The sequence below is a fragment of the Macrobrachium rosenbergii genome, chromosome 16 (assembly GCF_040412425.1).
Source record: "Macrobrachium rosenbergii isolate ZJJX-2024 chromosome 16, ASM4041242v1, whole genome shotgun sequence".
Taxonomy (NCBI): Eukaryota; Metazoa; Arthropoda; class Malacostraca; order Decapoda; family Palaemonidae; genus Macrobrachium; species Macrobrachium rosenbergii.
The window spans coordinates 44,962,317-44,977,300 of record NC_089756.1 but is presented as its reverse complement, the minus strand read 5'-3'; the positions used below and the strand labels follow the sequence as shown (position 1 = coordinate 44,977,300).

The 14,984-nt window shown below is 41.6% G+C and overlaps 1 protein-coding gene across 8 annotated transcripts in view; it reads left to right on the top strand.

Annotated features, from left to right (window-relative positions):
- Window positions 1-309: 309 nt before the first annotated feature.
- Window positions 310-14,984, top strand: part of LOC136847388 (nonsense-mediated mRNA decay factor SMG7-like) — a 61,385-nt gene continuing 46,710 nt past the window's right edge. For 4 of the 8 annotated variants that reach the window (XM_067119029.1, XM_067119024.1, XM_067119027.1 and 1 more), the window contains exons 1-2: window positions 694-772; window positions 10,474-10,561. In XM_067119029.1, the coding sequence (XP_066975130.1) occupies window positions 726-772; window positions 10,474-10,561 (135 nt within the window). In that variant the 5' untranslated portion in view covers window positions 694-725. The other 4 variants (XM_067119031.1, XM_067119028.1, XM_067119030.1 and 1 more) reach the window with 3 other exon arrangements.

Genomic DNA, 14,984 nt, shown 5'->3' with positions numbered 1-14,984 from the left:
CTGCTGCTTTTCTTGCTTCACATATTTCGTGACTCAGATAATCCATTGTATATACAGTACTTCCAAGTACTATGAGACAATCATTTCCGTTTTCCCCTTCCTTACTAATTCGTCACTCCATCTTGATGTATATCATATATATGATATACTGTATATATATACTGTACAGTAGATATATATATATATATATATATATATATATATATATATATATATATATATATGAAAACTTATAGAGCCATAAAAATACAAAAATGGTTACGAGACTGGACAAAAATGGAATTTCCTTTGCTTTTCGTTTGTCTCGAAACACTTTCGGGAGAGCCGGGTAGTGCCTCCTGCGTCACGAACCCACTTGCGTTTCAAGAAGTAAAGATCAAGGCTTAAATCATTTGTTCTATCGAGAATATTCATTTATACAATTACTATATAATGTCTTAGGAATTGTGATATTACCGCAGAAAGAGAAATTTTTGTAGCTACAGTATATATATTACCTTCGTCATTCCGTAGTAACAAAGTATCTGCTCAAAAAAATTTGCCCGCTTCTCCCAAAGAACAGTTAAAAGAGTATCTGCTAGATTCACAGACGTCCGAGCAAGTAGTATCACAATGAGCTGCATCCAATGAATTTTCTTTCGGCCTTTTACATGAGATGAAAACTGCTAGTCAGCTCCTGAGGTAAGTGACAGGATGCCAATGGTGTCTTTCACCTTTTATACCCAATGTGGAAAGGAAACCTGAAGTGGCACCGAAGGAATGTCAAGATCTCGTACGTTGGGTATCCTGGTATTTTGGTTTGTTTTTCTTCTGATTTGGTCACTTTGGTGCGAGTTTCTTAGGGTATAATGATTAATATTCTATTCTTTTTCCAATAGTTTCTTAAAAGTGTTGGATAGTCGTGGTTTTATAGATCTATATCGCTGTATGACTGAGTAACCGAGTAACCCCAGGCACTGTTCTGTCCTACCGTAGGCTGCATAGTAACCAAAGTCTATTCTGCCCCGGATAACGTAATCATCGTTTAGATCTCATGTAGGCCACTGTAGGTAACCTGTGCACTTATTCCTGAAGTTGAATTGTTGGTCATAGCTTTGGGCCACCTTAATTCTCTCTCAGATCTGGTTAAGCAGGTTGTTTACATTAGCCTAAACTGGGGTTGTACCCACACGGACACTACCAATGTTTATATGATTAGCCTTTTTGGTAAATGTAAAGCAGACGGTCTCACAAAGATATCGACCGTTGATATAATTTTTTGATGGAAGAATAGAGAAATGGGTGTTTATAATGCTGTACAGGTGAGATAATTTGAGAAATTTACTGAGAGAACGGAAATTGCACATCTTGTTTATATATTTGCTTTCATCCCTGAGGGGCTGGAACTGAACACAGCGTCCTGCAGGACTTAAGCCATGTTTAGCATCAGCACCTCCGGGATGAATGTAGAAACATAAACCGAAGATGGTAAATCTCTCGTTAGGCTATCTAGGTAAATTTTTCAAATGATCTCTGCTCTATATTGATTAGTCAAAAAATATAGAAATAAACAATATCTTCATGCGGATGTCTCTGTTACATGTACACCTTTATTATATTGAATCTTGTTCAGAAAACTTGATCCAGGAGTATTATGGTTTTCATCTTGGTACACATAGCCTGTGCCTTAAGAATTGCAAAACGGGCAAATCAAAAGAAGTTTAGTGAGTTGGAGCAGTTATTTCATGAATTGGTGTATTAAAATCCATTTACTGTAAACTGAAAATATAACCTGAGTATTGAAATGTCATCAAGTAACATTTATTGATTCTTTAAAATCCTCAACACTGGTTTTTTTGCTCATTTTGCTATGTTCATGCTATGAAATAGTAACTTATAGAAGGGCTTCTCTTCATTTTGTGTGTCCTAAGAGATATCATGTTTCAAACATTGGTATTTTTGTTTGGTGGGGGTTTCATACATTAGCCTCGTACATTAGCCTCGAAAACTACAACTGAAACTGGGTCAAATTGGTATTATTTAAATGATTACTTGAGGTTGGAAGTTTTATGTTGTGATCTCAAGTTTCCTAAACACAAGTAGTAAGCAAGTCACACCCATATCTTCAGAAAATTTACTGATATTGGAATTTTTTCCAATGACTTGTTACCCACTTGGATTTTTTTGTTTATGTAAAATGTTTTAGGAGAGTAGAGCTCCTGCTCAGAATTTGTTTGTCCAAGTACACTGTGGTCAAGGATGGATTATGGATCTGGAATGTCTTGTTATTTTCACTTAGAACTGTGAGGTACATGGGAAAATGTGAACTGTGAGGTACATGGGAAAATGTGAACTGTGAAGTGCATGGGAAAATGTCGAAACATGGTTGGTTTTGCTTTAAGTTTCACAGATTTTGTGGGATTTCAGAAATCAGTTGTTGCTTGAAAAAGCTAGCTTCAATTTGCAGTCATCGCACCTTTGGTGGTTGTGTTCTTCCTCAGTGGATTATTTTGGCTGCATTGCTAAATTCCATGCTGAATTTTGTCTTTCTCACAAAGATGCTCCTGTTTTTTGTCTTTCTTCTATAAATTAAACAAAGATGCTCAGACCACTGATTTTATTTTTGGCTAAGAACCGTGTTGTAGCAACGGGACCTAATTTTGGAGTGTCCCATTATAAGTCACCAGCAATTCTTCTATAAATTAAATGGAAGAGTAGAACTTATGGTAGTGTAGTGCTACAGTGAAACTTCATGCAAACGAAGAATAGACAAGGATATAATTTCTTGGTTAGTTATTTACAAGGTACCTTTTGGGAAGGTTTTCACCCTCCACCACGAAAGTTAATTTTGTTTGCGAACTGCTGGTTAATCCTCCACAGTCTGATATCCAGCATCTATGGACGATCCTGACCAGTCTGAAGATGTCTGTCTTACTGGTTGTTCTGATTCAGACTAAGGTAAGTTTATGGAATGTTTTAAAGCTAAGGACTTGGTGTCCTAGGTTAGGTTAGTTTTGGTTGGTTAGGGAACAGACTTATTAATAGTCTGTACAGTGCCATAAGTTAGGTTAGGTGATGGTCTAGGACTAGATGAGGACTGGGCATTGTAGACTAAGTTGTGGTGGGGTCATGAGAGGATGAGGCCCCCTCCCCCTGGGCTAGTTATAAGGACTTGGTCCCCTAGGCTAGGTTAGGTAAGGACACAGCCTCCAGGTTAGGTTAGGTTAAATCAGCCCCTGTATTTTACTTGATTTTTATTTTTCATCTTATAAAAATCTTGCTCTCCCACTGTGGTCCCTGAATTATAGAATACGGGCAGTCCCCGGTTATCGGCGGGGTTTAGTTTCTGAGGGTGTGATGATAACCGAAAATGGCGCTAACTGAAAATCGGCGATTTCGGCGCTTTTTCGGAGATTTTCAGGGGTTAACAGTGCCAGAAAGCGCCGATTTTCGGTTATCAGCGCCTCTGTTACATATGTATTGGTGGCAATGCCCAATTATCGGCGCCGATAAGCGGAAATCGGCGATTTTCGGTCCTGAAAATTGCTGATTTTCATCGCTAGACAAGCCCCATAAAACCGGATCGCTGTTAACCAAGCCCGCCGTTAACCAGGGACTGCCTGTATAATATAAGGGTGTGGTCCACTTTCTCTATAAGTACGTATTTTTTAACGAAATGATTGCCAGAAATATTTAGAGCACACAGTAAAAAATTTGAAAATTATATTTTTAAATCTGGAATGCCATAATGGTTTAGATTAAAATTTTACTCAAAAACTACTGGATTTTCCAACATTAAAGTCAGTTTTTCCCAAGATAAGTCTTGGAAATTTATAATGAATAAATTATGTTTAGAAATTGTAAATAAATAAAAGTATCATTAAAACAGAAAAATATATGTGGCCTAGTCACAAAGAATCATTCCTAGATTGACAGACTATGGTAGGCGAATCAACAGGCCTTAGTAACTTACGTGTTGCATGTCAGTATACCATTATTTTCATTATGCTCAAACTACCCTTACATGGGATCAGTATTGATTGAAAATTGCCGTGTGTTTTAAGGGTTTACCAGTACGTACTATATTCTACTTTGCCCTAGCAAGACAATTGTAAGCAATCACTTATTACCCCTTTGTTTGTTCCCACGGAAATACAAACCTTCATTCCTTACATACGATTTAGCTTGTGAACGCGAGCTGGAATGGCTGTATAAAGTTTACTGACAAGGTAGTTAATTATCAACAAGTAGGAGGAAGCCCGGCCCACTTGTTGGTTTGCACTCCTCTTTACTTTCGGCCATCTTCAAGTTCAGAGGTCTTACAGGACTTTGCCTAACTTTTGGTGTTCAGACTTTTGATGTTTAAACTTGAGTAATTCTCTTTCCTTTTTTGGTTTTGACTGTTTTCATTGTTATGATTCAAACCCATCGATCAAATGAGCCTTCTTGGAAGGAATTGTGATTAGTTTTCTTCACTGGTATGATTACTTGTTTTTATTGGACACAGTAACTTCTGGTAGTGCTCACAACAGCTGTGTCATACTCTGATATACAGTACAGTACTCAATAATACTGTATATTACCTTGCAGTTATGAAAGATGTGGCCACTTAGAAGTTCCGTGAGAGCTTGGTTTCCTTGATTATGGTAATCCTGCTGCCGCATCCTCCCTTTGTTTGCTTGGAAACAGTGGGCCATGTAGTCTCTTTTCTCTGATCATTGTGGCATAGCCTTCGTAAATTTCTCGACAACCCTGCAGACAAGGTGAGTTTCAACAGTGGTGAAGGGAAGATATAGGCATTCTCCTTCCCTTCTACACTTCCTGCGAGTTTAGAGTGGGGGAAGTTTGCCCCATGTTAGAAGGTTCATCACGCTTCTTGTGGTGCTTCTCTCCCATCGGAGTAGGACGTGGGTCTCATTTGCAGATAGTGATTGATTTCCTGGGTGGGGTTGACCTTGAGTGCCATTTTTTTAGACCTGAGAATTCTTCAAGTTGAGTTTTCTCATTGTGAGAGAAAGGGGCACGATGACATTTTATGCAGCTTGTTCGGTCCATGTTTTCCTAGTCTAAGGACTTTGCCTTCTAAGGACTTTGTCTATGGGCAGCAGCAAGTTTGGAGTGTTCTATGGTTGGATTACCTTAGTAACTTCAACCTTTCTCACTGCAGTCTTTTGGGATGTCATTGAGAGTGGTTTGCATGGCTTGTTCACTTGGACCATCAACTCGTGTTTACTTGTTCTACTGGTTGGGATATGGTTGCCAGTAGTCCAGGAGTGTTCTCAATCTTTTCTTGGTCAGGTGACTGTGGTAACAGGGAAACCCTTTTATTCTTCCCCAGTGATCCTTCAGAATCACACAGAGAGGGTTTGAGTGACCTTGAATCAAAGTTTTGTCAGGCTAGCAGTTGTTCTTGGTCCTTCCATGGTCAGACAGTTGTGGTGACAAGGGAACACCTTGCTTGCTCTTTCTTCGACTCTTCGGGGCCATTAGAGATGGGATAAATCGACCTGGTCATGTGGCTCACACTCTATCAGACTGGATTGTTAAGTAGTGACAAGTATTGTGTCCATCGTCTCCTAACCTTAGGCTTTTGATGTTTTCAAGTGGGGGAAGAGGAGGGCTGCTATTTCTGGCTCTCCCCATAGGACTCTACCCATAGGATGTCTTGATAGGTTTCCAAAAGTCGGTCCTTTCAGCGGAGGGGACCAACATGGCTCTCTCAAGCAGCACTATGAGTACTGCTGCACCCATTGCTCTGCACGTAGGTGCAACTGCAACCCCGAGTCCTCTGGTCCAGTCAGAGTTCTCAGACTGCTGGTTAGGGACCCCCTACTTGTGCAACTGCTGTTCCAGGGTTCTTTGATTCCTTGGGTACTGGTACCAGTCCAGTTAGCAAGGCTGACCAGTCCGGCCAGGGTTCTAGGACCCTCTGCAGTTGACCAGTATGACCATGCATGAATTGAACTTACAGGTGTTCACTCTCCCTCCCCCTTATGGTTTTACTATGGGAACAGGCCGGGGGTCCTGGGGAGGTGACAAGACTGGACAGTCCAGTTATCCAGGGAAAAGTAGAAGGGGTTCCACTTTACGTCCTCATTCTGTAGAAGTCTCGGCTTAGAAGGTTTGGCATGATCACGGAGAACCCTCATTCATGTTCGTATGAGCTAGTACACTCTTAAAAACCTGTGGGCACATCGTCATCCCATGTTGCCGGCCTTACACGGCCTTGCTCACCTAGTAGAGGTGTGGCCTGACCAGGTTAAGTTAGGGTGCCAGGGACCGTTTGCCTTTTAGTTTTTCTTCTTCATGTGTGTATGAGGTATGGGAGTAGGAAAACATGGGGTCAGGATGGGAATATGTACTTGTATCGATCTTAGAATCAAACAGATGGTATCCCCGAGTGTCGAACAGTCTGTTTGGGGTTTCAGCAGGCTTCCTTCTCCTGAGGAAGGAGCATCTTTGTATGCTAGTGTCTGGAAGGACTTGAGGGTCCGGTGAACCAGGATTTGGATACCTAGGTGATGGGGCTGCTTTTTCAAGGGAGGGTGGGGCATTTTCTGCAGATATTTTTCTACCACACTCTCATTCATGTGAAAGTAACAATTCAAAGAGTTGTCTATTATGCATATTAAGGCATTTTTTGCCAGGGATCTTTGATCCTTCACTGTAAAAAATGTGGCACCTTCTACAGGGAAGTGATGAGAGGGGAAAGGCTACAGCCAAGTTTTTTTTTTTTTTGTCAGTGGGCACACACTACCTGTGAGCCAAAGTGTGTGTGGGGAGATGGGATGTAGGTTTTCACAAGTCCCTGAACAAGCTTTGGTACTGAGTCACTGTTGGCACTGATGATTTGACCAGCTCTGGGTACTACTACGCTCTGTTCAGAATGAAGAAAAGACTGTGGCAAAGTTGTTTTGTTTGAATAACAATGCCTGTCTTTTTCAGGCAGTGGCCTATAGGTCCCAGACCTATAAGGCACTGCAGTTGAACTTTTGGGTGCTATTGGCCCTCTCTCCTGGACAGAGGAAGTTCTAGATTTCCTTGCTCCCTTTGAGATCCCCAGACTTATCCTTTAGGGAGTTTTCATCTTACTTTGACCACTCTTCAGTATTTTGAAAGGTGGTAAGCGAAAGAAGAGGAAGGGAGAATGCAAGAGCAGCATTCTTTCCTTTCAGCTGCCATTTATAAGGTGTCCTTTGAGTCATTTTCCTATGGTTGTGACATTCATCGGTGAACTGAAGAATAGATGCCCTAGGGGAGGGTATCAACTCTCCTTTTGGTTCCTGACACCAAATTCTCCTTCTTCCTGTCCATTCCTTGCTTTGTTCTTGGCTCGCAGTAGGACCTCACCTTCATTAGAGATGCATGCAGTGCTAAAAATTGGCACGCGAGAAGTCGTGAGGAAGCGACTTCTTTCAGGATGGGCACTTTTGAAATACATCCTTTGTTCTTTTCAGGTGTGCCTCTGCATTGCTCTCAGGAGGAAAAGGTCTCTAGTACAGGCCTTTCGATTGCCTCCCCCAAAATCTTATGAAGTGCCCTTGATGGTTCAGGCGGAACTCTTTCATGAGAGGTTAATTTTTTTTTTTATTTCACCACATTCTGGATATTTTTGGCTTAAGCTGAGAATAGCTGATTTTGTAACAAGACTGTCGCTTGCTGGAAAACAGATTTGTTCCTAGGGGAATACAAACCAAATCCTTTTATGTAGGAGCATTTCCCAGTGTGAGCTGGAATAGGTCACTGAAACTTGGTAACAAGGTTAACTGGCTTTAAGTGGGTGTATAGCTTGAACTTCCCACTCCCTTGTCATCAAACACTTTTCCTTTGCTCTGCTCATGGTTGAGTTAAGATTTGTCTCGCTGGGTTCTGACTGACCATCGAGTTGAAACTTTCATTTTTTTTTTTTTAATCTGAACAAAGTGAAAGGCATGAAGGATGTATGGTGGTGTTTGGCTGCTTTGTGTCCTTGGTGTTAGTGTGACCAGTTTTGTTATTCAGTATTGATAGGTTCTGTGAAAAATGTGCTGGAGTGGAGATGTTCAGCAGTAGCAAAAGATGATTGCTAGTTTCTTAGATTGGGATTATTCTGCCTTCATTTACTGCTGAATCTTTTCAGCTTCTTCCTCCAGGGCTGACTTCTCTTTGTCGCTCCCTACCTTCGGCATGGTTTCCTTTGGTTTACAAGGGCAGGCAACAGCCCTATGTTTTTGGACAATGCTGACCCAGGTGTATGTGCCTAGTTCTTCCAACATGAGACATTGGTATGTGTTTATGGTTCGCCATTGCTCATCAGTTGGCAGCTTTGCTACAGTAATGATAAACATTTTCATCCCTTGGTATTATGTGTGACCTATCACTGCTGTTTCTGCTAAGGAACTCGGCATTATTGAGTTTTTTGTAGGCAATCATCTTGCCTGTGGAGATATCCCCATGGTATCGAATACAGGCTGTAATTCTCTGATACTACTTCTTGCCTCGACATGTTTCCTACTGTATCCAAGGAGAGTAAGACTCACAGACAGAGTAAGGTGAAGAAACATGAACGCATATCTTCCACTGCCTCCTCGTTGTTGAGCTCTTCCTCCCTGCCATAATCCACCTCTTTTCCCTTCTATGGGAAGAAGAGATCTCAGAAGCCCTCTCACAAGAAATTCCATCGGATTTCGAGTGAATGCTTTTCCTTCTTGTGGGGTTGGAAATAGCACCCACACTTGTGGAAGGGATATGAGCCACAGGTTGGGTTAACAGAGGACTCTCTGAGAGTGCTCTAGAACCAGGGTCTCCTTGTTTACTTCTGAGACAACAGGACTGTTCTTGACTCTTCCTGGCTTGTATTACTCTTGTATGGATGTTGCAGGAGTCATTACTTCCCTGCTTATGATAGTGATCAGGAGCATGGCATTACCAAGTGGAAATTCAGCATCCGAGTCAGTTAAGAGACCATCCTCCCATGCAAGCCTCCTTCATACTAGGAATGGTTTGTATTTCTGTTCAGATAGATACAGGCAGTCCCCGGTTTACGACGGTTCCGGCTTACGACGTTCCGAGGTTACGACACTTTTCAAACATATTCATCAGAAATTATTTCCTGGCTTACGACGCATGTTCTGGGGTTACGACGCGTCGTACGCCGATCCGACGGAAGAAATATGGCCCCAAAACGGCAGAATAATCATAATTTGAAGGTTTTTTGATGTAAAACTCAATAATAATGCAGTTTACATCGTTTTCAATGCACCCAGAGCATTAAAAGTAAGGTTTTCTTATGATTTTTGACGATTTTCGACGATTTTCCGGCTTACGACGATTTTCGGGTTACGACGCGGCGCAAGAATGGAACCTCCGTCGTAAACCGGGGACCGCCTGTACCAGATTTTCAAAGGAATTTGTTTTTGACTAGAACCTTTCACCATAATCCCATCTTCACCTCCCCACAGAGTCTCAGATACCCAAGAAGAAACTGCTTCAGGATGACAGGTGATTGGGCACTTACCCCATTCTTCCACGAACCACCAGTGAACTACCTTATTACCAGGTTGCAGTGATTGTTTCCATGTGAACAATATTCCTACATAGAAGTCTCGTGCTTGTATATCTAGGGAAAATGCTATATAAATTCCTTTAAAAATTTGGTATTTTTATGTCTTTTCTCCCCTTTGGGGAGTTAGATGTACATTCTCTCCACTATCATCTCCATGTACTCATTTTCCCATCAGGTCTTCTTTCTGCCACTTTCATATCAATCTTTAAGATCTCAGTCTATTTTCCAGCTTCTGGACATCACATATTTGTGCCACTTCATTCATAATATAGTCCTCTGTCCCTGCTTAGGTCATGAATCTTAACATTCTTTAGTCACACCTTGTTGAACTGTCCATTTTGCATGTCATTGCCTGTGTTACAACTGCATAGAGTGTTAAAGGCAGTACTGTAATTTTAAGTTAGCCGAGATATGCTCATATGTGATAAAGGTAAGTATTTGAAGTTTTGAGCATTAGTTTGCATATTTGTGTGAATCAATTAGGATTATATCATGAATTTTTCTGTTACTTTACATATTGTCATTTAACTTTGGACCTGGCTTCATAACAAAAGCTAGCATATATTGATTTAATTGTGATGTTGGTGTATCTAATTTCAATAAATATACTGTATATATACGCTCAGCAATGATCTTAGATGACTTGATAAAAAAAAGCATATCCTATAAAATAAGCAGAAGTATTATTTCTGTGTATTATTTCTGTGTATTGTAAGGAAAATTATATGAAAATTAGTTTTGGTAATGCTCATATATAAATTATATCCTATAATTTTTTGGTGTGTGGTAAAAGAAATGATACACCATAGAATGAAAATAGTATTTTGCATGATTAATAAAGGCACTGTTTTGATATATACTGTATGGCTAAAATTGTCACTGTTACCCATTTGAAGTTTCCATGGTTTTTGTAACTGATATATCTCAAAATGAAACTATTTTTCTTGCAGGGAGGCTGAGGGTATTAAGAGTCGTCTGAGCAATTGTTCCCAGCTTGTGGGTAATAATGAAGCATGGGCCATCCAACACCAGCTCCAGGTAAGTGTGTTTTTGTCTTTTTTTAACAATTTTAATTTTGTAGTAATATGAGTGGATGAAATCTTTCCATCATCTTTTACATTATTTGTTCTAAGTCGCAGTTATTTTGGCTTGTGTTGTATTATGTACTTTACTGCAGCTAGATTTGAATGCCTATTTATTTAGTGTCTGAAAAATGTTTGCCATATTTATGGGGCTTTATACTTGTATGGGCTGCTTGGTTATGTTTTTTCATGAAAGTAAAATAACTGATGGAATTAGAAGTTAATTTGCATTTTTGAAATGAACCTTACGTCTCCATTGTATAGCTTTTACTTCCCCACCAACAGAAGTTCGACAGATTAAAACAAAAAAACGAGAACACTCAGTTTTCTATGAATACAGTATCCTTCCTCTATCCATTTACTTCCCCCACCAGCAGACTAGTAGGTACAAAAACCTGCAGCCTTTAGTCTACTTCTGTTGCTGGCTGCGGTAGGAGTTCAGCAGATGCACTCGTTTTTTTGTTGGTTTGCCCTTTTGTTTTGTGAATATTTGTTCAGTACAGTCATGTAAGGTAAGAGTTCCTGTAATAGGCATTATTCCAGTTTTATTGCCCTCAGTACACAGGATGTTTTGCTGAGGGAAAAGTTATGATTTGATAACTATATGATCGTAATTAAACAAAATGCCGTAATTGATTGTTAACGAAGAGAGCTTGTTAGGTTGTAGAAACAGCTATAATATAGAGGATAATACTAGTAAGACTTAAGTTAAAAGGATGCATGTCTTGTCTGCTTTCCCATTTAGTAACTGGTTAGGTCCTCTGCTACTTCTCTTTGATATGTTACTCCAAATGGGCTTTCCATCAATTCAGGGCATATTGTATTATTATTTTAAGTGTTTTATTTTTGCGCAGACCCTCCCAAGAGTTTAGGTAAGTTCGGGTTGTTTCCTGCGTTGGAGGAACGGTTGGTGCCCCCGCTTCTTATTGCCTTGTCCGTGGCACATCCTATCTCACTCCCTTGTTCCCTCATGACTTGGAGTGATAGGGAACGGGGACATGTCAGAAAATGTTGCAGATCTGTGCCCGTTGTACCCTTCCTTCAGTTGGCCTGACGTCAGTGCAGGTGTCGGGCTTTGTTCGCAGAATGATATCTGTCGTCTTCATCACGTATAAGTTTGACGGCATCGGGACATTTTGTTAGTAATGATTCTGCTTGTCTTTCAGATAATGTTAGTAGAATGAATATTTGTAAGGATCGTTCGCGGTCTAGGACTAGGGTTAAAGATCCTGTAGTTTAGATGTGTGTAGAGGTTCTTCCTCTTCCTGCATTTCTCAGGATTCATTGGCATATGCAAGAGGTGTGCGCCGTACAGCCTCCTGTGCCTAGCTCAGTTTTTTGCCGCAACACCACACATCCTTGCATATCTCTTCTGTGCGGTCTGCCTATGTGAAGGTTTCTTCTGTTGGTTAGTATGCAAGGCTCCGCTCTCATTCTTCGTTACCTGTGCATGCTTCATCAATGCAGTTTTCAGCTGCACATGCGCCACCTATGCGGCTGTCTCCTGTACTGATAGTGCCTGCACTACCTTCAGCTATTCTGTATTTGTCAGCACATTCTTCACTTATGCGGCCAGTGTCTGTGCTACCATCGGCTTTCACCCCTGCGCCTAGTGCTTACTGAGCACTCGAGTTCTATTAATCTTCGCTCTCGGTCTCCCGTGCATCACATTCCCATGATGTATTACTCGAACTCTCAGAAGGACTTTGGAGGTGCTTCAGGTTTCAGACTTGGACTGGCAGTGATCTTTCTCAATTTGCGCTCTTATGCATGTGCGCTTATCACTTTTGTGTTTTCACTTGTGCTTTTCACTTGCGCTCATATCGCCCGTACGCCTTTAGTTGGCACTCATATGCATGTGTGGCTATAATCCGTGTGCTTTCGATTGCACATCAAGTGATTGCGCTTTTTATTGTGTGTGTGCCTGTCGCCAGTGCACATTTCTTCTGCTCAACTATCGCCTACCTATAGAGAATCTTGGCAGTGCGCTATCGTTTCGGCTTACATTTAATGAGGCAGATGGTTGTCATTAGTAGTCGCAACATTCTGTTTCAGGGATTTCGACTCCTTTTTCAGCTGAGGGAGTTTCTATTGGTAAACAGTTGGTTACTTTTATTTTTCCTTACTTCCCCGTGGTTTAGGAATGTTCTTGTTATTGTGAGATTTTCCTGATCAGAATTTAGGACATTTGGTTGAGCCAACAGGTTTCCAACCAAATCGTTAAATTTTAGCCGGAACAAGTGGTTTTTTTATTTGAGCTGGAACAAGTGGTTTTGTTGGCTGTGATCAAAGAGGAGTTTTTAACCCTCAGTGGAAGCTTATCTAGAGTTAGTTCAGTGCAGTCAACTGCTGCTTTTCTGCCTTTGAGTGTAGTAGTCTTTGCCCCAGTTTCTCTGGTGTATTTTTGGTAGCTAAGAATTATTCTTCTTCCTTTTCTGTGGCTGGAGGGCAATTGCTTGTACTTCTGTTGATTGATGAAACAAGTTTCAGATATATAACCAGTGTATAAGTGGTCACAATTTCTTTTTGAAGAGGTTAATTGCTTTCTGTAAGGAGAGGTTAATGTATGATTTTGTGGAAGTAGAACCTTACTTTGAGATGTGGCTTGTGTATGTTCAAGACTTTAATGCAATTCATGTAAAGGGAGCCCCACTAAAGATATTTCTTTCTGACCACCATATATTGGAGAAAGAGAACTACTTCGTAGTGTAGGGGTCTCTTTCCAAATATGTGGGCAGCATTGGGGAAGGACTAGTCCCTGCACAGGTTTTTCATTTTGGAGTTAAAGATATTCTCACTGTTCAGGGTTTTTCTTGCCGAGAAGTCTCTCCTTCATTTGCGGTGTTTTTTGCCACTGATCACTTATAAGAGGTTGTCAGTCCTTATAAGAGCTCTTATTAGTGAAGTAGAGGCCTTTGCGTTGAGATCATATGATTTTGGGAAATTTTGGCCGGGCAAGAATCGAGCTTGAGTTTCTGTTACCTGAACGTGGGTCTGTGATTAAGGTTGATGTTAGTTTAAGCTCTCATGGGGAGAAGAATCCATCTTTTTGATACCTCAGTGTAGGTCTGGGTCACGATCATGGGAGACCTAGAATTTCAGGAGTTTAACCAGTATTGGTGGAAGTCTTTCACCTATTATCCCCAATTTTTAGCTATCAGAGGAACTTCAAGCACTGTGTGTGTCAAGTAGAGCATAATCAGCATTGTTAACAGACAAATCATCTTCCTTCTTTAGGTATACAGTATATATATATTGATGCACTGGCGGTGCTCATTCCCGAGCGCCTCAATCAACTTATGAGCCCCTGGCGCCGATTCCTGAGCACCCGACACCTGTTCCAGAGCGCTTGGCACTACCGAGCCATACTTGACTCCCTCCGCTGAATGCCTAAATTCCTTTCTCGGATTTTTTCTTTTTGAGCATTGTGTTTGCAGTCTGTATGAGGTATCATGGAGTCCATGCAAGGTGTCATCGCAATAAGAAGTCAGTCCTGCCCTGATGGCCTGTGGCTGTCAAGTATCGGCAGGGTCGCCAGCTAGTCCACTTACTTGTCTGCGAGCCTGCACAATGTTCTACAAGTTTGTTCGGTTGTGGAGACGAATCAGACAGTCCTGTTGTCCATTCTCCAGGTGTATTGGATGGAGTTTCTGGACATGTAGGATACTCCTTCTCCTGGCTCCATCACTTCTGAACCCAATCGTTTCGCCAGCCTTGAGAATAAGTTTGAACAACGTTTAAATCTGGTAGAGAGCACAGTGCGTGTCCTGATGGACAAGTTTGAAAACAATGCTAAAGGTGAAGTGTCAGTGGAGGAGGCGGCTGCTTGTCCCGCTGATTCTCCTAGGCATCGTTCCCTGCCATACTCCCTGCTACCTGGGAGAAGTCATACTGGTAGCCCAAGGGAGGTTAGTGGGGTCTGCCTACGGGCAGTCTTCCCCTCAGTCCAGCCTGTTGCATCCCAGGTTGCGACTAGAGACAGCCACTGGAAAGGCATCTCGGAAGTACATCGGTTTTTGTCAAGGTCTTAAGAGTCCTTGCCTTGTAAGAGCCGTCTTCGTCGCTTCCCTGATGAATCTTGCCCGCTTAAGAGGCGTTTCTCGGGTAAAGATCAGTCTCCGCATCTACCTTACAAGAGGAGGGAGCCCTCCTTCAGTCCTCAACCTTTGTGTAGCAAGTGGGACACTCCGGAGCATTTCTCCTTTCCTCAGCGCCAGGAGCGAGGTTCCAGCTTGCTGCACATCTCAGGTGAGCAGCGCCAGATTTTGCAAAAGCGCCTTGTTCCCTCTGAATGTCCTGCATTGGCGGAACGCTTTGATGAGCGCCATGAAGCAGACAAGCACCCTGTAGCAGCCAGGCGCCCTGATGTGGCCAAGCGC